Raw genomic sequence first — 26,059 nt, 5'->3', positions numbered from 1 at the left:
AAGTGCAAATCTGCTCTAAAGACATTCAGCCGTATCAGGCAATCTATCATTTAAAATCTTCTCCATGGAAATACGACTCCTGGAGCCCTCGGTCCTCCCATCTGCACTGACTGCTCTCTGGACACGGAGCCTCCTGTGATGGTGGAATCTTCCTTCACCAACATCCTGGGATTCCCTGCATTTCCTCTTCCTGGATCCTACATCTTCCCTTTTTGGTTTATTCCTCATTTTGATGGAATGCATTCACCAAGTGGCTTCCTGAGACAGGGATTGAGGGATATTTTTAAAGCTTTTGAATATCGGAATGTGTTAATACTTTAATTTCACTTGACTGGTAGTATGAGGGACATAGGACTTTGGGGTGCAAAGTCCATTTTTCTTGGCCTAAGTTTCTAGTGTTGCTTTGAGCTGGACTGGTATCCTTCTGATCCCCAGTCACTGCATGTAAGCTGTTTTTCCCTCTCTGGAAGGTTCTAGACCTTCTCCTTCTCGCTGCTGTGCTGAACTTCACAGGGATGTGACTTCGCGTGGGTCTTCTTTGATCAGTCAGCTGGGCCTGCGGTGGCCTTTCCTTCCGGAGCCGCAGACCTTGCAGTCGGGGAACTGCCTTGTGTCGCTTCTGTGATCGTTTCCTCTCTTCCGTTTGGTCTGTTCTCTTTTTAGCATCTCTATTCAGTTAGATGTTGGGCCTCCTCAGTTCCTTAATTTCCTTACATTTTCTCTCTAATTTTCCCTTTGTCTCTCTGTTCTATATTCTGGGAGATTTTCTCAACTTTTCCTGTGAATTTTATGAGGAGCTTTTTTAAATTTAAAGCTCTTTCTTGTCCTCTGATTACTTTACAACAACAGAAAATCATCTCTTATCACTGTGAGGAGACAACTGTCTTCAAGTTTTCTTCTACTCTTCACATTATCTCGGTTTTCTTTCCTTTTATTCCCCTGTTCTTTGTCTAGGTCTGTCTTTCAAGTTCAAGGCTTGGCTCAAATGTCTGCTCATCTCTGATTCTGTCTCCTTATTTAAGATGAGGTGCTAAACCTCTGACTGAAGTTCTCCGTCACGGCGAGAACTGGCGAAGTTCTCTGCGACCGTTTACTGGAGGCCCTCCACGTCCAGGACTGCAAGTCCTTCCCTTTGGGCTCCTGGGCATTCTACCATTTAATTGTACCTTTTTCATTTAACAGTCTGTTTATCACCCCTGATACAACAAATTTCTACTGAGCATTGACTTTGTGCTGGGTTCTGGTGATCAATGATTATCTGTGAAGAAAGAGTTTGCTTTACAAAAGTATGACCAGTCACAGGGAGGCGGCACGTGTGGTGGTAAACAGCATTGACTGCGGGGCCAGATTCCATGAGTTTTAATCTCAGCTTCTCTACCGTGTGACCTGAGGGAGTTAAATGAGCTCACTAAGCTTCAAGTTCCCAGTTTAAAACACGGATAATTACGGTACCTACCTCAAAGGGTTGTTATGAGGATTAAATAAGTCGATAAATGCAAAGAGCTTAGAACAGTACCTGGGATATAGCAAGTTCCATATAAATATTAGATATTATTATTTTTAAGTTGAGAGGATTATTTCTCAAGTAGCTTAAATAGTTTTCAAGCAGTTTCACGGCATTTGCTGAGGAGGGAAGTGACCCTGAGGACCCACCACATGTGCCAGATAATATGCTAGTGTTTTGCACGTCCTTCTATTGAAGTTTAACCCGAGAACCTGACAAGGTAGATATTATTTCTACCTCACAGGTAAGAAAAACAAGGCTCGGAGAGGGAAGTAACTTGCCGAAGGCTCCACAGCTGGCACGTGGTGGAGCAGGGACTTGAACTCAGGCTTGTCTGACTCCAAGCGCAGGCCTTCCCCACCTCTTGCATGCCTCCCATCTGTGAAAATTCCAGCTGTAACACGCCAACTCCAAATGGGTCCTGTCAGGACCCAGGCAGGCCTCTACAGGGCTCTGCATCCCTCCTTTGCCTAGTGGTATGGTGAATTACATTAAATGCTAATAAGGCCATATAACAGCACTTCTGGATGAATATCCTCTACTTTAACCTGGAATTTCCCTCAAATACTCTGAACTGATGAAGTTTCACTCAGAGGCTTTATAACCTCAACTCCCAGGAAACTAGAGTTAGTTAAACCACAAAGCAGAATCTCTAAGCAGGAAGAGGAGGTTTTACAGTTCAAAGGGACAAACTCCATCAGTGATAAACTCTACATATATGGACACCAGGCAAGAGGGGCTATAGGAAGCCAGAGTAGGATGGAGCTGTCAAGAAAAAATAAGATTGGAAGGAAAGTGACCGTGTAAACAGCCAAACACCCAGAGCCGGACACATGCTGGCTTCTCGACAATACTCACAATTTCTCCGGAAGGCAGATGTATAGTCTGTGGTGCCTGCTTGTTCAAAAACTTGTTTAATAAGCGAATGTTGGCAAATGTCCCGCGCGCCATGATGGCGTCATTACCCCGGCGGGAGCCGTAGGAGTTGAATTCTCGTGGAGTCAGGCTAATAACGCAAAGCAGGAGAGGAGCTGGTTTAGTGAACCAAGCGAAGATTAAACTTACACCAAGAAAAGAAAAACCCATAAACTAGCTGTTTCTCTAACTCCACTAAGCGTTGTTCTCCAAGGCAGAAAAGCTGTGCCTGTGGCTTCAACTGAGGGCAGAGTGAGAGGCGAGAAGTGGGGGGTGAAGGGTGGGAACCAACATTCTCCCAGGGTCAACTTACAGTCGTATAAATCTGGGTAGAAAAATCAGGAGGAACAAGAGTATTGATTTTATTTATTCAATAGGGTAGCCTATAAAACTTCATGAAAGGTCAAACACTGAAAACAGATAAGAGAAAGGAAGCAGAGAGAACCACGAGAGTAGGCCAGTCAGATGGAGCCAAGAATGGGGGAAACACAAAATACGTCCCAGGAACTAAGCAGGAGCAGGTTCAGATTTGTCCCCGAGTTATCAGGAACTCGACACAAAGGAAGACACAACTGGCAACATGATTCACAACTTTCATAGGATAAAAATCAAAGCAGAACCAGAGAGGCGGAACAGCTATTCCTGGTCCTGAACTCAGAGAAGTCTTCCTGTGAGCCCCAAAGAAAGGAAACTTTGTGATGCCAGGAATAGCATCTTACAGTGAACACAGTGAGCAGTTCACTGGGCTGTTTCTTAAAATGCTATGGAGCTTGTGTGAGTGTTAATATCATTTAGAGGTTAGATCCAATCCGAGGATTGAGAGAGTCTATGAATGGGCTTCAGGAGCAGGTGAGCATGTCTATGAACCCTGGAGATTATATCCAAAATGTTGTGGATGTGAGCATTTTTTGGGAAGTTATTCTAATTGCTTCCATTCAATTCCCTCAAGAGTCCGTGTCTCAAAAGACGTCAACAATTACTAATCAAAAAATTGTGTTGGGGATGGCCCGGTGGCGCAAGTGGTTAAGTGCGCGTGCTCCGCTGTGGCCACAGGGGTTCGCTGGTTCGGATCCCGAGCGCACACCGACACACCGCTTGTCAAGCCATGCTGTGGCCAGCGTCCCATATAAAGTGGAGGAAGATGGGCACGGATGTCAGCCCAGGGCCGGTCTTCCTCAGCAAAAAGACGAAGATTGGCAGATGTTAGCTCAGGGCTGATCCTTCTCCTCCCCCCCCAAAAAAAATGTGTTGGATTTTGTCCCTCAAATTGGCTCTGGGCCCATCCCTGAATAAGCTGATTTAGGAGGCGGGGACAGGAACTAGGAATTTTTCTCTCCCCAGATGATTCTCGTGGAAAGTCAGATTTGAGACTGACTTTGATGAATACAGCTATATTAGATAACAGGAGATAATACTGGAATGATACCTGTTAAAATCAGTATATGACTGAAGGATTGAGGAACGGGTGTGTGAACTGGAATCGCTGGAGCAGTGCCCTGGGAGGAATATGTCTCAACCAGCAATGGTTATACCCCTGCTGTGTGCCTCAGTGTCACCGGGCTCTGCCACAGGTTAAAGGCAGAGCCTTGTACTTTAACAATGAGCCAAGCAGAGGGCAGGGATGACAGCTGAGCCCATGAGTACACCTGCTCAGAGAGAAGGTCTCCTTCCCCCCACCCCGCTGGGGTTCACGTGCTGGTGGCGTCGCCCATGGAAGCTGTGAAGCAGCAAACAGAAAGAGTGATGGGTTTCCAAGCCCCAGGGTTCAGTTTCCAAGCCCCAGAGTCTGATTCCCAAGAGACCATGTGAAATGAGAAATACTGGCCTCTTTCACTCCACTTTCACCTGTGTCTCTCCTCACCTCGCTCACACTTACCCTCTGTTAGTTAAGTAGCGAGCAGCGGGGCTGTTCCGTGCGATATTTCCAGCTGGAGAGATGTGGTCTGTTGTTACTGAATCTCCCAAATTTAACAGCACGTAGGCATCCACTATAGACTTAGGGGGCTGAAGATCCAAAGTCTAGCAAAGAACACAACAAGTCAGTGTCTGCCCAGGTTTTCTCCATCAAGTCACCTGGGACACCCAATAGTCGTCTCCAAGGACCTCAACCAGATGATAGCCCTACATCAACATACAGAAAATTCTAGTTTTTCAGTTTTATCAGGGATGCTTAGAAAAGTAAAGTGAATTTACCCAAAACGTTCATCTCTCCCCCTTGAAGGAAAGGCAAGTATTGGCACTATTCCCTCAAAAGCAACAGGGATGCAGCTGCAAATGATATTCTCTTTCTCCACACCCACAGAACTCCTCAAATGCTGAGGACAACTGGAATCCTGGCTTCTACTCCCATCCCCTTCCCACAGGGATCCACCCAGGGGAGCACAGACTCCTTGATCATCAGTTTCAGGAAAGAATCCCCTTGTTTTTAAGGGTATAAGGTTTAAATGTGGCGGGCCTTGGGGATGTTCTCCTGGAACAGTCCCTCAGACTTCATTGAGTGTACGTCCAGGTGGTACTTGAACACCAGGGTGTCCCCACACAGCCACACAGAAGCCCTGGACAGAGAAACTGTAGGCCAAATGTCCCAGCTTCCAAAACTCCCCAGTATGATCTCTTGGGGTTAGTAAGAGTTTTAACGAAATGGGTGTCAAATCAAGGGTCTGGGGTAATAAAGTAGATTTTATAAGGAAAGAAATCTTTTGAGGAACTCATTATGATAAAAAATAAAAAGTCATACCAGGTTTTCAAAGAATGGTGGTGATTTAATGTACGTAGATTTGGGATTCCAGTAATACAGCTTATCTGATGGGGCTGCTAAGGTATTCCAGCTTTCATTCACAGTCTTAAAAAAAAAAAAAAAGAAAGAAAGTCAGATCTAATCACATTCCATTCTAAGGAAAATTTAATGTGCAAATACAAAACGTATATTCAAGCTAAGAGTACTATAAAACTATTCTTATTCTAGTCACACAAAAGAGTTCTTTATAGTAGACAATGCCATGCTAAGTCACTTAAAAATACACGTACACTGCAATAGGCAGCCTCTAAGATGGCCCCAAGGACGCCCCCCCCCCACCTCCTGGGATTCACACCATTAAGTGATCCCCTCTTGCTGAGTATGAGCGGAACCTAATAACTCATTTCCAAGATTAGGTTATAAAGAGACTCTGCCTTCTGTCTCTCTCATCCTTTCTTGCTCTCTCATTTGCTTGCTCTGACAGAAGCCAGTACTATGCTGTGACCTGTGAAGAGACCCACGGAGCAAGGCACAAGGCACTGGGGGAGGCCTCTAGCTAACAGTCAGCAAGGAACTGAGGCCCCCAGTCCAACAGCCTGTGAGGAACTTTATCCTGCCAACAACCACGTGAGAGCCCTTAGGAGTGGATCCTGCCCCAGTTGAGCCTTCAGATGAACCGCAGCCCCAGATCACACCTTGACTGGAGACTTGTGAAGGCAGAGGCACCTGGTTAAGCTGCACTTGGATTTCTGACCTACAGAAACTGTGAGATAATAAATGCTTGCTGTTTCAACCCACTAAGGTTTGGGGTAGTTTGCTGTACAGCAACAGATAACTAATCCATACACTTATAAATATAACTTATGAAGTAATAATCCAGACTGTACCAAAGGGGAAATTATTTACTCTCTGAAGATTCTGGGAAGTAGACTTCCAGGTCACATGGACATTGGATAGCAAATGACAGCTGCTATGCATTCAAATCAGCCTGAATTCTCTCCACAGGTCCATTAACTCAGCCTTTGGAGAAATGCATTTAATCCAATGCCCCCCAAACTCCCCCATACCATTGCCCAATGAGCCACTCGTGGGAAGGTGGAGTGCACGAATATGACCCCTGTTTGACCCCTCTCCCCAGACAGTCGGCTCTCTTATTTCCAACCCAAGCCCCAGTCGGCAGCCCTTGGGCCAGCGAACACAGAAAGCAGGGGGAGGAATAAAACCCAAGGGTCTCAGAAAATAACACTGGGCCCCATACATTTTCTCCCTATTTGTAACGTGCAGAGAAGGTTTTATTTATTTTAGCAGTTTGCTGGTTTGGTGCTTCCTTCTGAGTGGCTTTTATTTATTTATTTTTTTTAAGCATCCAAATAATTCAGAGAGGCGCATTCAACCAAATAACTCCACCTCAGTGACACACTACAGTGATGTCGGGGGTCCTCATCCACAGGTGACACAACACCCCGGGGTGTCTGAGAAAAGGGGGAGTGTTACGGCGAGCTGGCCAGGGATGACACACAACCTGGGGCTTCTCTTCTTGAGGCTGCCGCCCACTTGTCCAAATCTGGGAACATCTGGGGAGTATGGGGTTTGTACAAACGTGAGTCACAGGAGAGAAATGACTGAGAACCACTTCCCTAGTTCTCTGAGGAATTAAACGTTACTTCCTAGAGTTTATACCCTCATTGGCCTAAGGTTATGACACAAGGAAGCAGCTTCCCCTTAGATCCCTGGGGGCAGGTGGGGGGACCTCACCTCTATTTTCTGATAGACCTCCTTAAACATCCCAGGGATGACGTACTGACGCTCCACCGCCTGGATCTCGTCTCTAGTTGGCCAGATATCTTTCAGAAATACCTGTTGTCCCTTTGCATTTACCCCTGGGAAAAAATGTTTATGAATGAGAAAAACTTCACTTAATACCCCATTTTCATTATTACATACAGTCAAGTCTTGTTCTTCACAGTTGTTACGTCCTATAAAGTTTACGTAAATACTGCATTAGTGAATAACGAATCACTGCCTCCAGGGAAACACAGGGGTAAGGTCCTAAGAGTCTCTCATCACAACATTTTCATCTACCAATCAATACATAACCTCACTTCTTGTGTGTTTCTGTTTACAGACACCTTATTTAAATTTTATTTATTTATTTATTTTTTTGTGAGGAAGATCAGCCCTGAGCTAACATCCATGCTAATCCTCCTCTTTTTGCTGAGGAAGACCGGCTCCGAGCTAACATCTATTGCCAATCCTCCTCCTTTTTTTTTTGCCCCCCAAGGCCCCAGTAGATAGTTGTACGTCATAGCTGCACATCCTTCTAGTTGCTGTATGTGGGACTCGGCCTCAGCATGGCCGGAGAAGTGGTGCGTCAGTGCAAGCCCAGGATCCGAACCCGGGCCGCCAGTAGTGGAGCACAAGCACTTAACCGCTAAGCCACCGGGCTGGCCCTACAGACACATTATTTAATATACACTGTTGATGCATTGACCTTGAACTCACGGCCAGCAGCACTGTAACTCCTGCCTGGATGGAGCCTGTCTAACACGAGGCACATTACAGGCTCATCGGGCTTAGGAACACTAGACAGTACTTCAGCACAGCACTTGGGGGCCATTTTAAACAGTGAAATCACCAACAAAAAGCACAAAAATGCAAAAAATGTGGCACTAAATAGACCACGAACAGGACACTTGTTTACAGTATGACAGCTAAAGCAAAAGGGCAGAGAACCGCCTTGATCAACCTCAGCTGAGAATATGCACATTGAGTGACTCAAAGTCTTAACCCCTCCGTGCAGGTCTGTGAATGACCACGGAAGCAGGACGAGTATTGATTTTGGGGTTAAAACACATTGTGTGACTAGGCAAATTTGCAAATATAGAATCCACAAATAGTGAGGATCAACTGTACCTCTGAAGTTATGATTTCCTAAAACTAAATTTAAGGGGCATTGTTTTCATATTGTCTAACATGCTTAGAACGGATTGAGGGTATAGCAAGCAGGACCAGAGGAAAGCACACAAAGCATCATTTCCCCTGAATTTTGAGAAGCTGAACTATCTGGGATGTTCCTACAGAGGAGACAGTAGAACAGTGCCTATCATTAGGGTAAAGCAGGAGCTGGGAAGAGGAACCAGACAAGAAGCCAGAATGGCGAGCTCTCCACTCCTTTACTTCATTTCTCTTTTGTTATCCTTTACCCTTTAGTAAATTCTGGTTTATTTCAGTTATGTCTTAGCTGGGTCTTGGGGCATAAAGAAAAGACTCTCCTTCTCATCTCATCTCTGGAAGTTCTATCCTCCATTATTTATTAAGGAAAGCAGTAACTTTCTTCCAGTAATATTTTTGAATTCAGGGGAAAAAAGATTGTAACCACACAAACAAAGTCTTACCCAATGGCTCTTTCTCAAAGTCGATCCTGATGGTCCCGGCAATGGCGTATGCTATTACTAAGGGCGGAGAGGCTAAATAGTTGGCCCGGGTATTGGGGTGGACTCGACCTTCAAAATTCCTGTTCCCAGATAGAACTCCAACAGCTACAAGGTCCCCCTGCGTAAGGCGAGAGAAAACTCAGGTCACAGAGAGAAGAGACTGCCTTGGCTTCTCGTCTTAGACCATTTGCCAGAGTGGCTGTGGCTCTTTCAGTTCCCTTTCACCTGGTCCTCTCCCCTGCAGGGGGCCACACAGGGATGTCCCTGTGGGGGACACTCTGGGTAAAAGACACAGAGAGACATGCCCAGTGGTTTCTGCTCAGGAGAAAATGCCAGGTAGGTCAGAAGACAACACCGTGGTTACTTTGCTGTCTGGGGCCTAAGAACAGGTGGGAAAGACTCAAAGTTGAAAGCTAAAGGAAGCCACAGTGACGTACGTGAATTCTATAATTCATGCAAAGCAAACCAAATAGTGTTTCTCAACACTACAGAATTTATGGGACAAAAATTAAGCTAATGCAATTTAATTTAGATTCATTTGTGTGGAGACTTGTCTGACTTTGAACCAGGAACACACAATTCTGGAACCCTCTGTAGTGAAAACCAGCATTTATTCAGCACTTGTGTGCCACGCACCACACAGAGTCTTTTATGTCCACTATCATCTCAATGCTCACAACTCTATGACACAGGCACTATTACCATCTCCAACTTAGCATTGTGAAAACTGAGGCACAAAGGGGTTAATGAGCTTGCCCGAGGTTGAACAGCTAGTAAGTTTAGCTTGACTCCAAAAACCATACATCTAACCACATCCCCTGCTTCCCAGAACCTTCTTGAAGTTACCAGCATTTTGGTCACACATCACATGAAAAGAGACAACAGCTGTGAAGACCCACAGCCTCCTCTGTACTTACCTTCGTGATGGCTTCTACCACAGGCTCAGGTAAGGGACCACTGTTGCCAATGCAGGTCATACAGCCATAGCCCACCACATCAAACCTGTGCCAGAAGAGAAGCACAAGATGGAGAATAAGGCTCAGGGAGCCCTCTGCAGGTAACAGTCCCTAGAGACCACTGATACAGAGAGAATCCCAGCACAGGAAATAAGCTTAGTGCATGGCTGTTTCTATCACACTTTCATTCTTGGGAGTATTTTGATATACTATTCATCCATTCTAGATCATTCAATTACACTCCTTTTTGAGTAACTTATAAAAAAGAGTCTAACTGAATGATCTAGACTTTTTAAAAGTTGAAATCAGATATGCAATTTAATGTCTCTATTCACTACTTTTATTACATAATCCCAAGGGCTTCTGACTTTTGTAAATGAAATATGAATAAAATCTATGAATAAATGAATATGCATAAAATCTATGTCATCCAAATGAGGAATAATGGGGAAATTGGAGAAACTGCATTTGGCAACGAATAATTTCCTTCAAGGAGTCAGAACATTTTTAGCCACGGTAAATAATTATTTTCATACCGAAGGGCAGACTCCCAGGTGCAGAGCCAATGCCGGCTCCTACGATACCTTTGTGCAACTGAGAGAGAAAAGGCGCCCCCTCCTCCAGGAGGGTGCAGCACTACGCCACAGCACAGGCTTGATTTCAGCCCCTGCTCTGCCGTTCACGGGCGCCCTCGTCTCACGAACAACAGCACAACTGTCCACGGGAGGGCCCTGCTCTGCTGGAATGTAACGGTTTAAGTCTACTTACCATCAGACAAAAGACTATGCCATCAGAGACATCAGATAAGCTTGCATCTGCGACAAGGTGACACGGCAAGATACGTGTGGAATAAAACACAACAAAAGCAATGGTGCAGAAGAAAATTCTCCCTCACCCAAGCTCAGACAGATAAGGCATGACGCCACTTTCTCGGAGGTAGTAGGTGACCACCCCACTTCCAGGAGACAGGCTGGTTTTGACGTAAGGCTTCACGCTCAGGCCAGCATCCACAGCTTTCTTTGCTAACAGCCCTGTGAACGGTAAGCACAGACGCCGTGTAGGTGGCCGCCTGCCTGAGGTGCCAGGGACAGGTCAGGAAAGAGCCCGACTCGCCAGTCTGCACTTCCTGCCACCGCCTGACAAAGCCCCATTCATGTAGGCGCCTTCCGCCATCTCTGCTGCCTCACAGACATCAAAAGCTCACTGGCCCAAAGGCATTTTCATGGATGCAGTAAATTCAAAATTAGTCATGGAAATGGAGAAAGAGATGCGTTTTTTTTTTTAAGAGATAAACCTAGAACCGTTTAGGAATATATTACAGAATGAGTTTTTAATTTTTGGAGGGAAAGTGATCTTTCTAATTATGTTTCATTTGGATGAAAATTATAATTGGAAGCTCCTTTTCTTAACGTATATGAATTGTGTACTGGTCGGTGAGGAAACAGTCAGTCTAGAAGGAAAAATCTAGTCCTCAGATATTTCTCGAAGTGGAAGATGAAGAGTTCCTGGTCCATCATACTTTCGGCAAATACAGAGACCATTACAGGACGCTGGACGGATGACAGGTGCAGGAAAGAAATGAGGAGTGAGGGTATAAAGAGACACAAACCTACAGAAACGCTGGTGACTTGTCAAGGAAACTGGTTTGCTTCAGACAAGAAAAGCTTAGGTGGTAACAGATGAATTCTTGGACAAAGAAGGTTTTCCCTTATGCACTTGTCCATTTCATAAAGGAAGAATTGCTGATACTCTTTGGTCTATGGGCACAAGAGGAACTCTTGGGGATGATCAAAAATTTGGAAACTAAGGAGATCTTATATTAATGAACCTCTGCAGGTACATATTAACTGCTTAACCAGAATTGCATGAGAGGCAGGTGAGTTTTATCAACCAGTGCCCTGTACCCTAATTCAGATGCACCTGACAACACCACTAAGCTAGACTAAGTTCCACTGTACAACAGGCCTATCAGGGCTTTTACAGACAATAGTCGTGACGTGACAACAGTTTTTTTTCTTCCAAAGTCTGACATAAGATTCTAGGCTTTACCAGAAATTCATCTTTTTTTGCTTTCTTCTACTTATTTTCTGTGTAAATTCTAAAGACGATTATGCATTATGTATTCTACTTTGAATAATTTGCTTTAGATGCTATTTATTGTGTAAACATTTCTGGGCCAAAAAAATCTCTGTATTTGGAAAAGGTAAGGCTCAGGGAACTATATGAAGAGCCCAGTTAAGACCAGTTAAGGGTCATGTCTTGGGAGATTTCCACCCGCATGTCCACATGACCATGGGGAGGGATTTGAATGCGCTTACCGGCTCCCAACATCACAGACGGATTACTGGTGTTTGTGCAGCTGGTAATGGCAGCAATCACTACGGAACCGTGTGCAAGGCTGAACTCACAATTATTATAGATAAACGTCTGATGGTCGTTATGATGCTCCAGAGCAACCTGGAATCCTTTAAACCCTTGCTATAGGAAGGAAAAAAAAAAAAAATATATATATATATATATATATATACAGTCAAAAGTTCTCACTTTAGAAGAAGAAATACTTTGGCAACTATAATTTTATAGGCCAATTCTTAACAAAACATAAATATCTTGGCCAGTAAACTCTGAAATGCTACAGAAAAATTTAAGTTCTCTTTATTCTTTTAAAATCATTACAAAAGGCAGTCATAACTTCTGAATCTTACTCTGCTTTGAAATTATTAACAATTACTTCCTTCCCACCTCAAAAATGAAAATGCTAAAACTACAAATTTAGTTCAAAGTTAGTCTAACTAGAACTCGACGACATTATTATAGAGTTTAACGGATACGGACCGGTGCCACTGATTCTAACCCGATGGAAATTTAGAAATAGGTGCCATTTTGGCCAGATTCAACTCATCCTGTCCAATAAGGCGCACACAGTATAGCTGGACCTTTGGTGTAATGTTGGTGTCACAAGCAGAATGCCCATCACCCATAGTAATCATGCATTTGGGAACCATACATTGAAAATCTACTGTCTACAAGATGTTACGCTAGGTACACTGTGGGATACAAAGGTGATTCTGACACAAATCCCATCCTCTAACACACAGTCCAGTAGGGAAATGAGACATGCAAATAATATAAAGTACCAACAATGTAAGTTAAAGAACATGGAATGCCAACAACGGGTTTCAGACCAAGTGTCATGAAGGTGCAGCTGAGGGAAAGACGACTTTGTGCTCTGAGATCTGAGGCCGTGTTGTGGAGGAGCTGATGGATTAGGACACAGAGGAAAACAGACACGCAGGCAGGGGACGGCATGGATGGAAGTACAATCACCAGAAAAGCTCGGGCAAGGAGAGAGGACAAAGTGGTGAGAGTCACGTGAAAAGCAAATATGCTTTGAAAAAAGGTGGGCTGAGCTGTGTTTACAGGTGATCAAGTGCTCTAAGGAAGCTGCCTGGCTCTTAGCTAATGGGGGTCATTAAGGACGATAGGATGAAGAAGAAATGCCCTCAGCGCCAGGCTTCAGGAAGATTCATCATCGAGGGCGGTGAAATGAAGCCTGGGCACCAAGAAACCGGGCAGGGGGAACGTCGGGGGGATTTCCACCTGCCTCTCTGGGCCCCTACCTTGGCTCCAAGGCAGCTCTCGAAGTCCTTCTTCATGTCAGACACGGCGACTTTGTCCTGAGGCCTTTTGGGTCCACTGCAACATGGCACTACTGTTTTCAAATCTAAGTCCACAATCTGTGCACCCAAAAGAAAAGGAGGGGCAGAACTGGCATTACACCCACAAAGAAAAAACACATCCATGCCCGAGAACTTAAAACACCACAACAACACAAACAAACAAACGAAGCCACCACACTCACCAAGAAATCAGTGTTCATTTTAACACTCGGGAGATGAATTTCCAAAGATCAAGATGGGCACCTAAGTAGCGTGGGACAGGCAGGAAGCCTTGCCACTTCTCAGAAAGACCAGAGCGGGCAGTGTAGCTGCTGCCAGTGTCTTCCACTTGTCTGTCCCTATAAAGCAGCTCATACATCCACTTATTGCCTAGGTTAGTCTGAGATGGATTTTCTACTGAAATGACACATAAGCCCCTGCACTTAGACGATTGGGAGGGATGCAGTCATTAAGTCATCAACGCCAGGAAACGGCCTCAGTCTAAGTGAATATTTCCTTCCCTCAACGTAACATGAAAGAAAACAAGGGTCCCACGTCTAGTAGACCCTCTGATCTTGGCTGCTGAGAAAAATGTTGATTCAGTTTGCACCCTGGACAGTGAAGGAAGGTCAGTGGTTGGATAAGTCGGAACTAATTGAGATGTTTGCACTTCCACTTCTTCCCCCATCTGTCATGATGATGAGCTTAGCCTTCAAACAGCTCTAGTCCCTCTTGTGAAGTCCTTCTTCAAAGGCCTTCCACACAGGAGGAGTAAATCAGTAGTTCAAAAATGGAGAGCGCACCCAACTCCACCTGATGGCCAGGAGCAATGGAAGAAGTTCTATTATTTTGGTATGTTTACAATTCCTTATCTTTTTGACTTTCAGCCGTTTAACACCCTGTTCTTCTGTGATGACTTGGCAGTGACTAATTTCCTACAAACACACCCCAAGAAACACCACACACCACTAACAGCACAGCCTTGAGGAAGAGGAAACACACGTTCGGTGGAAGGCACTCTCGTACCTGGGCAAAGTCTGGGTCTTGAGAGGGGTCACTGAAATCCCGAAACATCCCCACAGCCTGAAGGTACTTTTTAATATGCTTTATCTTTTTTTCATCACGACCTAAATAGGCATTTTAAGAGATAACAAGTAATATGTTAATATTTCCTGGTTAAAGTCTACAAACTGATGCCTCCACCAGCAATTATACAAGTAACACGCATTTCACTTACAAACACCAATGGCTCTGCTGATAATTCAGTGTTCAAGCAAATAGTCTGCCTCTCTAGCTGATGCTGCTGTTTATTAGGGGCCATGAACTGATCTATTATTCTTACTATTATTCTTACAAAAAAGTGACTATTTTCTGAAGAAGATTCTGGTCCTACTATAAGCACTCCCCTCGCTTTGGTTATGTCCTTAATTAGGAAGACCCTAAGCCTTAGCTAACCGTCAAAGCACACCTATGCATCTGCCTCCAACTGGCCACTGACTCTCAGCATTCCACACCTTACTGTTAAAATAATAATCCACCCTGATTCCTTCCACAAACGACCAGCTATAAGCACTTCCTGTGTGTCTGGTACTGTGTGCTAAACGTTTTGAATACATTATCTCAATCTCCAATCCCTCATTATGACTTTATGAGACAAGCACTGTTATTATTCTCATGTATAGATGAGGAAATGGTGGCTCAAGATTAAGTAACTTTTCTATGGAACACAGCCAGTGAACGATAGAACCAGGCTCCAAACCTGAGATTGATTGGAAAGTCCAAAGTCTTAACTCATAAACCTGTATCACCAGGAATATGACCCTGAATGCTCTGCTGATTAATTCTTATCAAGACCCTGGTTACAGAAGATAACACTCATGAAGTACGCCCAGTGGACATGCAATCCCCCTGAATCTCTGACAGCTGAATAAGACTGTTTCAGAGCTTGATTCTTGGACTCACAATAGACTAGCATTTTTTTTTTTTTTTTTTTTGTGAGGAAGGTTAGCCCTGAGCTGACATCTGTTGCCAATCCTCTTTTTGCTGAGGAAGATAGGCCCTGAGCTAACATCTGTGCCCATCTTCTTCTATTTTATGTGGGACGGCTGCTACAGCATGGCTTGATGAGCAGTGTGTAGGTTCACGCCCAGGATCCGAACCTGCAAACTCTGGGCCGCCGAAGTGGAGCCTGCGGACTTAACCGCTATGCCACCACGCCAGCCCCTAGACCAGCGTTTTTTGTCTGCCTCTGTAACTGAATTGTAAAGGTCATCAGTTTTCAGCATGGACCTCATAAAAGGTGACTGTCCAAGCTTCATTAACATATTTATCACAACTTGTTGTTGGACCCTCTGTTCATTACATCCCATGCCATCTCTTCATGAAGATGCACAGGAGAAATTCCTCTTAGGTTTCAGTAGGAGAAAGGGTTCTAGTTCTCTGAAGCAGTGTGTTTGTTTCAATTTAATAGATGCTACAAATACGGTGCCAGATCACTGGGAAGTTTAGTGGCCACCTCTAGAGACACTCTTCTCAGCTCTGGATGTATTTTGTACTTTTCCCTCCTTCCTCCTTGTAAGATTCTCATGAAACTTGACGAGGAGATGTGCACTTGCCAAGACACCTCGGCCCAGCTCTTACCTTAAATGCCTACCACTCCTGACATTTCAAAAGAAACGCTGGCCACTGGAACCCTTCACTAGTAAGTAAACACTGGATATGGATGAAAACTCCCTGTTCTTTTCTCCTTAATAACTTAGTTATAATTTTAAAAGTACATTTGGAAAATGAAATGTCTCCCCCATCTTTGTCACATAGAATGAGATATTAAAAATAAAATTATTTCATGTTTCCTTCTTGCTCAAAATGACCCAGTGGCTTCCTAGAACATTCAGAATAAAATCCTAACTGCCAACCATAGCCTGCAAGCCCTTGTGTGGATCTGGCCCCTCTCCACCCACCCCCTGACCTCACCTCCCACGGCCTCAACCCTGGGCTCCAGCCACGCAGGCCCCTCTGCTGTCCTCTGACCCACCAAGCCCGTCTCTGTCCTGGCCTTTGCACTGTGGTTTCCTCTGCCTGGAAAATGCCTTCCCCACCACTTTCCAGGGCTCGTCCCCCATGTCACTCAGCCATCTCTTCAGATTTCACCTCCAAGAACCCCTCGCTGACTCTCCTAGACATAAACTAGCACCTTCAGGCTACTTCAACCACCTCCCTGATTTCTTTTTCATCATCTCATAAATGTAAACATAGTACATATAAACGCTTATGTATGTGTTTGTTTACTTGTTCACTGTCTGTCTCCTTCACTGGAATGTGAGCCCCATGAGGGCACAGACTTTACCTTGCTCACTGCTGGATCTCTGGGACCTCGACCAGATACTGATAATGTGTTAAATGAATGGCTGAATGAATATTTAATATTTAATAAATACACTTAAGAAATTTAAAAAAAAACCTTTCTCAAAGTTAAAGTCAAATCTGTAAATACATATATACAGAGCTGAAGAACTGTCGACATTTCCAAATGCCTTCAGAGGCAGTCTTTCATTGTACCTTTCAGACAGCCCTGCGAGGGTGTCACGGAGCACGGTCCCTGTTTGGAGCCAGGCAGCCTCAGGTTTGGATTCTAGCTCATTATTTACAAGCTTTGGATATTAACTCCACCTCTGTGATCATCAGTTTTCTCTATTAGTTAATTAACTAATCAATCAATCTACCCTATACAGTCACGTGCCCCATAACAATGTTTTGGTCAACGACAGACCTTATATACAACGGTGGTCCCATAAGATTAGCACCACACAGCCTAGGTGCGTAGTAGGCTACAACCTCTAGGTTTGTGTAAGTATACTTTATGATGTTTGCACAACAATGAAATCACCTAATGATGCATTTCTCAGAATGTAACCCTGTCGTTAAGCCACTCATGACTAGGTCTGTGAAGAGGATGAGAGCGAATGCATGCCAAGTGTCTGGCACTCAGCAGATGCCCCACAGACAGCAGCTACCATACTAAGATCTCTTGTTTCATGTCAAATAACTAGCAGTAGACCAGTATAAATATCTAGGCTTCCAGAGTACCTGTGCTCTTTCTATTGGCCGTACTATGTCTACCTCACATCTTCTGAAATTCCAACAACCACTTTGACTCCACAGAGAGAAGACAAAAACTGTGAATCTGACCCAGTGCACCCCCAGGGGCAGAGGCGGAAGGGAGAGCTCTGGTTCTCAGGGTTCTACAAAACTTTACAAAGGGCCTTCTGCTTTCACAGGTCTGCACTTACCCGTCTGCACCAGGTACTTGATACTAATTTCATCAACCGGGAAAAAGGCAGCAGTTGCTCCGTACTCTGGACACATGTTGGCAATGGTAGCTCGGTCAGCAATGGACAACTGGGCTACTCCTGGCCCGAAGAACTCAACAAATTTGCCCACTACCCCGACCTGGCGGAGGTGCTGTGCAGCAGAACAACAGCAAAGCTTGAGACTTGAGAGCCCATGTTTAACATGCAGCTAGAAATTCTTATAAACTAGCTTTGTGAGTCAACACAAAAAATTAGCTCAACATATTTTTTATTACTTTAAAAAATAAAACTTAAAAATCATGCCAACTAAATACAACATGGTATCCTGGACTGGATCCTGGAACAGAAAAGAGACATTCTGGAAAAAACTGGTGAAGTTTCTAGTTTAGTTAACAATGTCATAACTTCGTTGACATCTCCATTTTGATAAACGTGCCACCGTTATGTAAGATGTCAACATTTGGGGAAGCTAGGAGAAAGGTAACAGGAACGCTCTGTATTATCTTTACGTGAATCCTCCTGTAAATCTAAAACTACGTCAAAACAGTTTTTACAAAAAAAAAGTAATGCCAAAAATACAAATAACAATATTAAGAAAAGTTTTTCAAGATGAGAAACACCCTCTCTAATGAGATCATTGGAAGTGCCTTGAAGTGCTAAAAATTAAATAAATTCTTTCAACCCAAACAAATTATGACTTGCACCATTTGAGTAAGTAAATGGCTTGTTTTCAAGGGTATAATGAACAAATTTCCTGAACACAGGTACGAGTCAAACGTAACCCAAAGATGCAGACATTCTGACTCCAGTATCTTTTCCCTACAGGCCAGTGGCCAGGGCTGGGGCCTCAGAGACTGACTTGGCCCTTTCGTGAACTGTGGACAACCACATGGATAGGCTCTCTGATTACATGCGATTCTCCCAAACTTTGTGGGCAAGGCTTATATTACTCCATATTTGAAGAACAATGCACAGATATCTACAATAGGCTATAGTGTTCAAATAAATCCAATTCCAAATTCCATGAAGATTAAATCAAAGAGGAACTTTTTTTGGCCTTTAACAGTCTAGTGTCCATCCCCAACACCCCAGCCTCCAAACTAGACAACCAGAAAGAACTGTTTATGATAATAAAGACCATCACTTTCGTAACAATCTTTCAAAATGAAACTGCCTTCTTTTCGCAAAGCCAGCAAATGACAACAAAAGATTATTTTCCTAAAGGAAAAGAAAAGTAATATTTTCCAGCTTGGAGAAACATCTGTTACAATAATGTAACTTATAACAGAGAAGGGAATAAAAAAAGCCAAGCATTATTCATAGGAGTTTGTTATTTGCGTATAAAGAAGAACCATGTAGAAAAAATGTATCAAAAGTATAAACACATGCGTTCGAGTGATTCTTGTAAGCTCAAGATACTGATTATTTCTAGGAATGGGGAGGATGGCTTTAGCCATAAATATTACATTTTATTTCTTAAAAAACATACACACAGAGAGAGCTCTGAAGCAGATATGGCAAAATGTTACCATCTGTTAAGCCTAGGTGGCGGGCATAGGAATGTCATTTTAATGTCTGTGTATTTGAATTATTTCACAATTTCAAAAAAATTTTTTAAAGAAAATGATCCATGCAGCAACAGAAGGGTTGCTTCAGATCATTATAATTATCTGAAACTTAACCACAGAACTGTCCCCTTATCTCACCTCTTTTTAAGTCACCGACATCCTGTTTCCTAGCATTTCCAGAACACATGGAAACCACCATGTTTTCCTGAGACTCCATCTGTATTTCCTCCCTGCAAGGACTCTCCAAGACCACAGAGGGGGCAGCATATCGTTACCTTGGTAATGGTGAGCACGATGTCAGTGGACGTGACCAGAGGGTGGGGATTTCCCACCAGCCTGTAGCCAATCACTTGGGGCAGCACCATGCTGATTGGCTGGCCCAGCATGACGGCTTCTGCTTCGATACCACCCACACCTGCAAGGAACAGGTGTGACAGAAGAATGCTTCCATTATTCCCCGCTGTATCCCTCAGGCATCACTCAGTGTCATTGACAGGTGACAGAACCAGTTACCATGTTTTACTAGTACAGAGTTCTGTTTCTATAAAGAACAGTTATCTTTTCTCTATTTCCCTGTACAGAATTTTTAACAAGTGTTTCTCAAAGTGTGGTTCCCCAAACACTGGTATCAAAATCCCCTTGATTCCACACTGAAATGGAGAGTGGGGTTCAAGAGTCTCCCTTTTTAACAAACACCCCAGGTGATGTTTATTTATTCTAAATGTCCCTAACCTCTTATTCCAGTTCATTCTTTCAAACATTATTATTGAGTGCCTACTAGGCATGAGGCACTTTTGGGGGCATTGCAAATACAGCTGTAACAGACAAAAATCCCTCTGACACTTGAGGTCATGCATGTTCATGCTCCTGGGATGTAATGGTATCAAAGTAAATTGAGGTACATGCCACAGAACAGCATATGTGCAACAGGAACCCAGCAGAACACTCACCCCAACCGAGAATGCCCAAACCATCAATCATGGTCGTGTGCGAATCCGTGCCCACAAGGCTGTCTGGGTAATAATATCCATCCTGATCAAATACCACTCTTGCCAAATACTCCAAATTCACCTGGTGGATGATTCCTGAGCCAGGGGGAATAATCCGCATGTTGTGAAAAGCCTGAGAACCCCACTAGGATTGAAAAATGGGAAGAACACTATGAATGCCTGGTGCACCTCTACGAGGCCCGTCTCCTAGGCACCTCTCCCTTGTACCCCGCATACGTAAAGAACCAGTCAATGGGACCAAGCTCTGCCCGTACCTTTAAAAATTCAAATCGTTCTCTATTTCTTTCAAATTCCAAGTCTTGATTCTTCTGTAAACTGTCTGCCCTGTCAGAGAAAAAAACTAAATGCATAAATTTTAAGGCTTCAAATGTCACTGGCCAAACTTATTGGTGATGAACAAACAAAATGACAGTTTCATCCGCAGGCCTGCTGGGTGGCATCATGCGTTCACCACACGGGAAAGGAGCGGTAATCAGCGAAAGTAAAAAGAATAATTATTATTCCGTTCAAGTGATTTCTACAATGCCTTTAAACACGGTGGGTAGAAAACATTAAGTGAATTCAAGTTAAAACGAAACTAATCATAAAGTCTGACTCTTAGGAACAGACTCAAGACATTTATGATGACAACAGCAGCTTAGATGTTTAAAGAACCCTTGTGTCCGTGCTCCTTTCTCATCCATGACCTTGTTATAACACCCCTCTGAGCTGAGCCACGTCTGGGCTGGCATTTTCATCTGTTTATGGTGGGAGACAGGGAACCAGCCAAGAGGCACAGGCATTTCTAGAACCACAATCTCCTATCTTTTGGACAGAGGATTATGAGGAGGACGGTGCCACGCAAGAACAACTGTGAAGCCCAGATTATATGCAGAGGTTTACACAAGGTCATTCAGTCCATCAGGAATGACATGGGTAATGCAGGACATCAAGAAGCTTGTCCAGAGTTCTTATTATCAAACTACATTGTTTTTAGTCAAGGTTGAATAGGCCATAGTCACAACTCTGAAGGTGCAGCACACAGAAGGCGCATACAAACTGTGTGTCATGGATTGAGGGAACGGAGGAAAGGATGGTAAAATTAATAGCTCAGACCCAGGTAGACTTCATTAGTTGACAGTTAACACTTATTGACATTGTTAGGAACCAGACACTATTTTAAAGACTTCACATTTACTTTCTCATTTAGTCTCCATAATAACCCTTTGAGTTAGATGCAGCTAATATCCATATTTTTCAAAAGAGGAAGCTGAGACACAGAGAGGGTGAGAAACTTGCTCAGGACCACACAGCTACAGATGGTGGTACTGGAATTGAAACCCAGTCAGTCTGACTCCCGAGTCGATGCTCTAAACCTCTACATGTACTGCCTCCCTGAAGCAGGAGTTACAGACACCGCAGCAGTAATGGTGGCAGCGGTAACCACCACCACCACAATAATAATAACAGCAGGAGCTAAAGTGCAAGGTTATGTCACAGGCTCCAAGTGCTTTACACACACGAACTCATTCAGTCATCATAACATCCCCTCACACAGGTACTACTGTGACCCCAGTGTAAAGAAGAGGCAGCTGAGGCACAGAAAGATAGATTACTTGTCCAAGGTCAGACACTTGTCACCGGAACCCAGGTCTGTGTGGGCCTGGAGCCCCTCCTTTAACCACTATACTCTCACCCCGCTCTTCCTTCACTTACTAATGAGCTACAGAGCCTACCGCGGGCCACGTGCTGGGACTACAGCGGTGCAGGAGCAGCATGTGCCCTGCCCACCTGGAGCTCAGAGCCCGGGGAGGGGTAGAGAGGAGCAGGCAGGCGATTCTACAATGGGACCATCTATGTCATGATGCGGGAAGAACAGGTGCCAACGGGCAGCACACTCAGACCAGGGAGTCAGGGATGCCTTCCAGGAGGAAACGACATCGATGTAGTCTGAAGGCTGAGGGGGAGTCTGCCAGATAAAAAGCGGTAGGTGCTCCTTGGGGAGAAAAGGACTAGAGGCACTTACTATTTACGCTACAAAAACCATGCTCAGTTACCGTGCTGAGTTTCTTCTCTTTTTCTCTTGATGTGAATATTCTCCAAGATAAGTGTCAGCTGCTTTAATGGGATTGCTTTCCCCAACTGCCCTAGAGCAGGGGCCACAACCTAGAGCACAGGGGCCATGTCCGGCCCAATACCTGCACATGTTGGCCCTTGAGCAAAGAACAATCTTTATATTTTTAAAAGTTGAAAAAAAAAAGAATATGTGAACAGAGACAGTACGTGACCAGCAAAGCCTAAAATATTTACTATTGGCCCTTTACAGTAAAAGTTAGCCAATCCCTGACGTGGAGAATGAACGTCTGTGAATGTGTGTGTGTGTTAGAGAAAAGCAAAAGGAAGAAAGAGAAAGGAGCCCCTGGTATAGTGGAAGAAGGCAGGACTGCAGTGCTGATCCAGATCAGCAGACCCTCTGGACCCTCTAGATCCTCTGCAGCTCTTCCTCAGGGTACTCATCTCCACCTTCTCACCAGTACACTGAGGGCTCCATCCCTCCAGTTCCCACCTGTCTCTTCAGGTCCAGATCCATACTCCTAAGGTATCCTGGGCCTCTGCATAAGGAATACCTCGGGCACCACAAACTCAACAGGTCAAACCCTAATGCATGACTTTCTTTCCTAAATCTCGTCCTCATCCCCGTCTGTCCATATCTCATCTAATGACTTCCTCTCCTGCCACTTTGTAGCTACAGTGATCACAATATTTATTCTAGAAACAGCCTCCTGACTGGTTTCTCTGTCAGTCTATTCAACCTGTCTTTTGTGCTGTCACCAGAATGGGTTTTCTACAAACAGATCATCAGGACCCATCTTGAATCTGCCAATGGCTTCCCATTTTCCAAATAAAGTACGAATCCCTTGCCTTAAAAATCAAAGTCCTTCATTCTGACCTCCAACTTCCTCTCTAAAGCCTCTTCTCTCCTCCAGTCCAAACTGTTGCTTCAGCCACCCGGTAGCCCTCCGGCTGTCCCCAAACCCCACTTTCTTCATGCCTTCACACACTCGATCCTCTGGGTGCAGAATGCCTTTCCAGCGCTTCTCTCTTTGGTAAACACCCTTCAGGATCCAGATCCAGGGAAACTCCTTGAAGGACCCTTCTGACTCCCCAAGTCGGGGTGATCTGCCGCTTTCTCTGAGGTTACTACACTTATCAACTGCACGAAAGCTGTGTGTTCACTAACTCTCTCCTCTTCTAAACTAACCTGTTTCTTAAACCAATACTGGCACACAACAGATCTGTTAAATGGATTTAATTATTAAAAAAAGGAAGGCATCTTGGAACATTATTCCTAATCATGTGCGGCCCTGCCTCTGGTGCCTCCATCTCTTCTGTCCTCTGGGCACTGTGGACCTCAGTCATTGTCCCTCGTTCTCTTGCCTCCAGCACCAGAGGGTGTCACAGCTTCTTGCAGCAGAAGGGTGGAAGGCGAACATCACTTTGATGTAAACAACATATTCACAGGACAAGCAAAAGCCAGGAATGCTTAGTCTGTTTTAAGATATGTTAATTCCAGGTAAAAACCTATTTACTCATTAAAAGAAAACATCTTTTATGCCAAGTTGGGCTCACTTGACTTAGTTTAGTTATTGGAAGGAATAAACAGACCTAGAATTTGGATTTTTCCACCACTCAGAACTTTCCTAAATTCACCCAATCTGGTGAACTTTTAATAAGATCTCTGAATGCGAATGGCCTCACAAACTAAAGAGGAAATTTTTCCTTATTTACATAATTTGAATTCAGATTTGGACATAGTTCAAAGTTTCTGAGTGTTACATTTAATGGTACTCCACAAACTTACAAACAGTATTTACAGAGGAGATAGTTTTCACACTCATGAAATCCAGTCAGAAATCGTTATGATATTCTTGTTGGGATTAAAAAAAGGGTATTTCTGAGATAACTTTGTAAAACATTACAATAATGCGTTAGTTAGATCCTCAATTCCTAGAGATAGCGTGAGGTCAATTAATATTATTCAAACCAGGCAAAGAGCTTAGGAATATTTTAACTGAAAAAATTTATCATCCTACCACTCTTTACCCAATTTTTCCAGTTCATTTCTGGAAACAGCTGGAAATAAGCCCACAGCATACACTTCCACAAAAGTTGAGACATATCACATTTAATTCCTTACAAAAATGAGGAAAGAGACTGGGAGGTCAAATTGCAAAACCAAACTCAAGAAATAAAAACAAAACATGACCAACGAAAACACTTCTAACAAAAATGTTCTCTTTAACTACAAAAAAGAGAAAAAAAGTGCTTGCTAGATTTGGATATCAATTTGGATCAAAGTTCACCTCTGGACTTTGCTGTTTTCCTAACAATATTTTCAGTACTACAGTGTAATGGAAAAGGTCCATAAAAAATTGAAACCAGAGTTGATGGATGTCAAGGTTTAAAGGGGAAAAAAAAAAATCACAGTGAACCTAGTGATGACCTAGATTCATTTAACTGCTTAATAGTTAGGAGCTCTCTGAATTTTGAGTCAAAAGACTTTAGACATTGAAACAATTACAATTCTGTCTCCACCAGTACTTTCACCTTCAGGCCACCGAAATGAAGGTCAATTATCAACACCAACGAGAGTCTCCAAGAAAGATCAAGTTGCCCATGATTTTGTGAGGCTACTTTTATCACTTCCGAAGTGAGACTTTAGGAAATATCCTTATCTTAAATAGGATAACATTTTGTGTATATATTTTTAACTCTTCCCTTTGAAACCAAAACATTAAATTGAACTCATGTGATCGAAGGGGGTGGGGGAGAAAGACGTTGCCTAAGGATAGGTTTAGAGTCCAAAGGAAAGGTAAGAGCTGGCAAGCGTCCAGTCTGTTTGTTCCAAGAACCATCAATTCAGGGGACAAAGTAGATTTCTCTTTATCCTGAATTTACCTGGTTTGGATATTGGTGACATTAATTTGAGAATGACCAGTTTCTACATTTCCCTTGAGGCTGTATGGAACCCACTTAAATCCCCAAGGAAGTAATAAAGGTTTTTTTTTTTCCCTTTGAATGGTTTATTTCATATTCTTAAATGACCTTTTATTATTAAAAAAGTAGCTTCGTATTGTAAAAATAAAGAACAGTTAAAAAACCAGAGATGATCTTTCTGTCTAACTTTTCACCTGGCTGAGATTACTCTATACACGCAATTTATATCCACTCACTGAGCTATGGCATATGAGCATGTGCTAAGTGTTATTAAGCACATTATAAATATAACCGTAAAGGTCACCTAATTACTCCCTTCAAGGATGTACCATAATTTAATAAATCATTCTCCTTTGTTGGACATTTGGAATGCTTCCAGGTTTTCAGTATTATAAATAATACTTTAATGAACACTCTTTAGTCATTAAGCTTTTTCTGAATTTCAGATAGCTATTAAAAGGTATGCTTAGAAGTGGAAATTCCAGGACCAAGGCTAAGGCAGTTTCTAAAGTTCTTAATACCTATTGCATTCACCATTTCTAATTTGCAGTGCAATCAGCAGTGTACAAAAGTGTCTCCCTCATGACACCTTTAGAATTAATAATGTTTATTTTCTAATCTTTACTATATTGATAAGAGAAAATGGTATCTCAAGGATTTAATTTACTTTTTTATTACTTGTGAGGTTGAAAAGGCTTTATATAATGTTTACTATTTGCATTTCCATTTATTGTGACATGCCCACTTCCTTTGCCCATTTATCTGCTGGGTCTTACTATTTTTCTAAATGGATTATACACACTGTTTATATATCAAGGATATTAACCCTTTGCCATATTTGTTGCAAATACTTTTCAAGTTATTTCCTCCAAACTTTGAATTCATTAAATCTATACATTTTTTTTTCCTTTTTTGCTTCATTCATTGCTTCTAAATTTAGCAAGGTCTTTCTCATGGAGACATTTGACACATATATACTCAAATTTTCT

At 43.3% G+C, this 26,059-nt stretch overlaps 1 protein-coding gene across 4 annotated transcripts in view; it reads right to left on the bottom strand.

Moving 5' to 3' along the window:
- ACO1 (aconitase 1) overlaps positions 1-26,059 on the bottom strand; it is a 65,204-nt gene that overhangs the window by 12,232 nt on the left and 26,913 nt on the right. For all 4 annotated transcript variants that reach the window (XM_087444709.1, XM_087444708.1, XM_087444707.1 and 1 more), the window contains 14 exons: positions 20,348-20,417; positions 20,034-20,217; positions 19,359-19,498; positions 17,495-17,666; positions 14,232-14,332; positions 13,167-13,283; positions 11,865-12,024; positions 10,442-10,577; positions 9,508-9,592; positions 8,552-8,708; positions 6,912-7,036; positions 5,157-5,261; positions 4,296-4,438; positions 2,363-2,510 (listed from right to left, as the gene is read on the bottom strand). In XM_087444709.1, coding sequence (XP_087300835.1) covers positions 2,363-2,510; positions 4,296-4,438; positions 5,157-5,261; positions 6,912-7,036; positions 8,552-8,708; positions 9,508-9,592; positions 10,442-10,577; positions 11,865-12,024; positions 13,167-13,283; positions 14,232-14,332; positions 17,495-17,666; positions 19,359-19,498; positions 20,034-20,217; positions 20,348-20,417 — 1,843 coding nt within the window. The remainder of the gene's footprint in view (positions 1-2,362; positions 2,511-4,295; positions 4,439-5,156; positions 5,262-6,911; positions 7,037-8,551; positions 8,709-9,507; positions 9,593-10,441; positions 10,578-11,864; positions 12,025-13,166; positions 13,284-14,231; positions 14,333-17,494; positions 17,667-19,358; positions 19,499-20,033; positions 20,218-20,347; positions 20,418-26,059) is intronic.

The sequence above is a fragment of the Ceratotherium simum genome, chromosome 20 (assembly GCF_057802395.1).
Source record: "Ceratotherium simum simum isolate JZ-2026a chromosome 20, ASM5780239v1, whole genome shotgun sequence".
NCBI classification, from domain to species: domain Eukaryota; kingdom Metazoa; phylum Chordata; class Mammalia; order Perissodactyla; family Rhinocerotidae; genus Ceratotherium; species Ceratotherium simum.
Note: the sequence above shows the minus strand (reverse complement) of the source record. Positions and strands in the feature narration are given on the sequence as shown.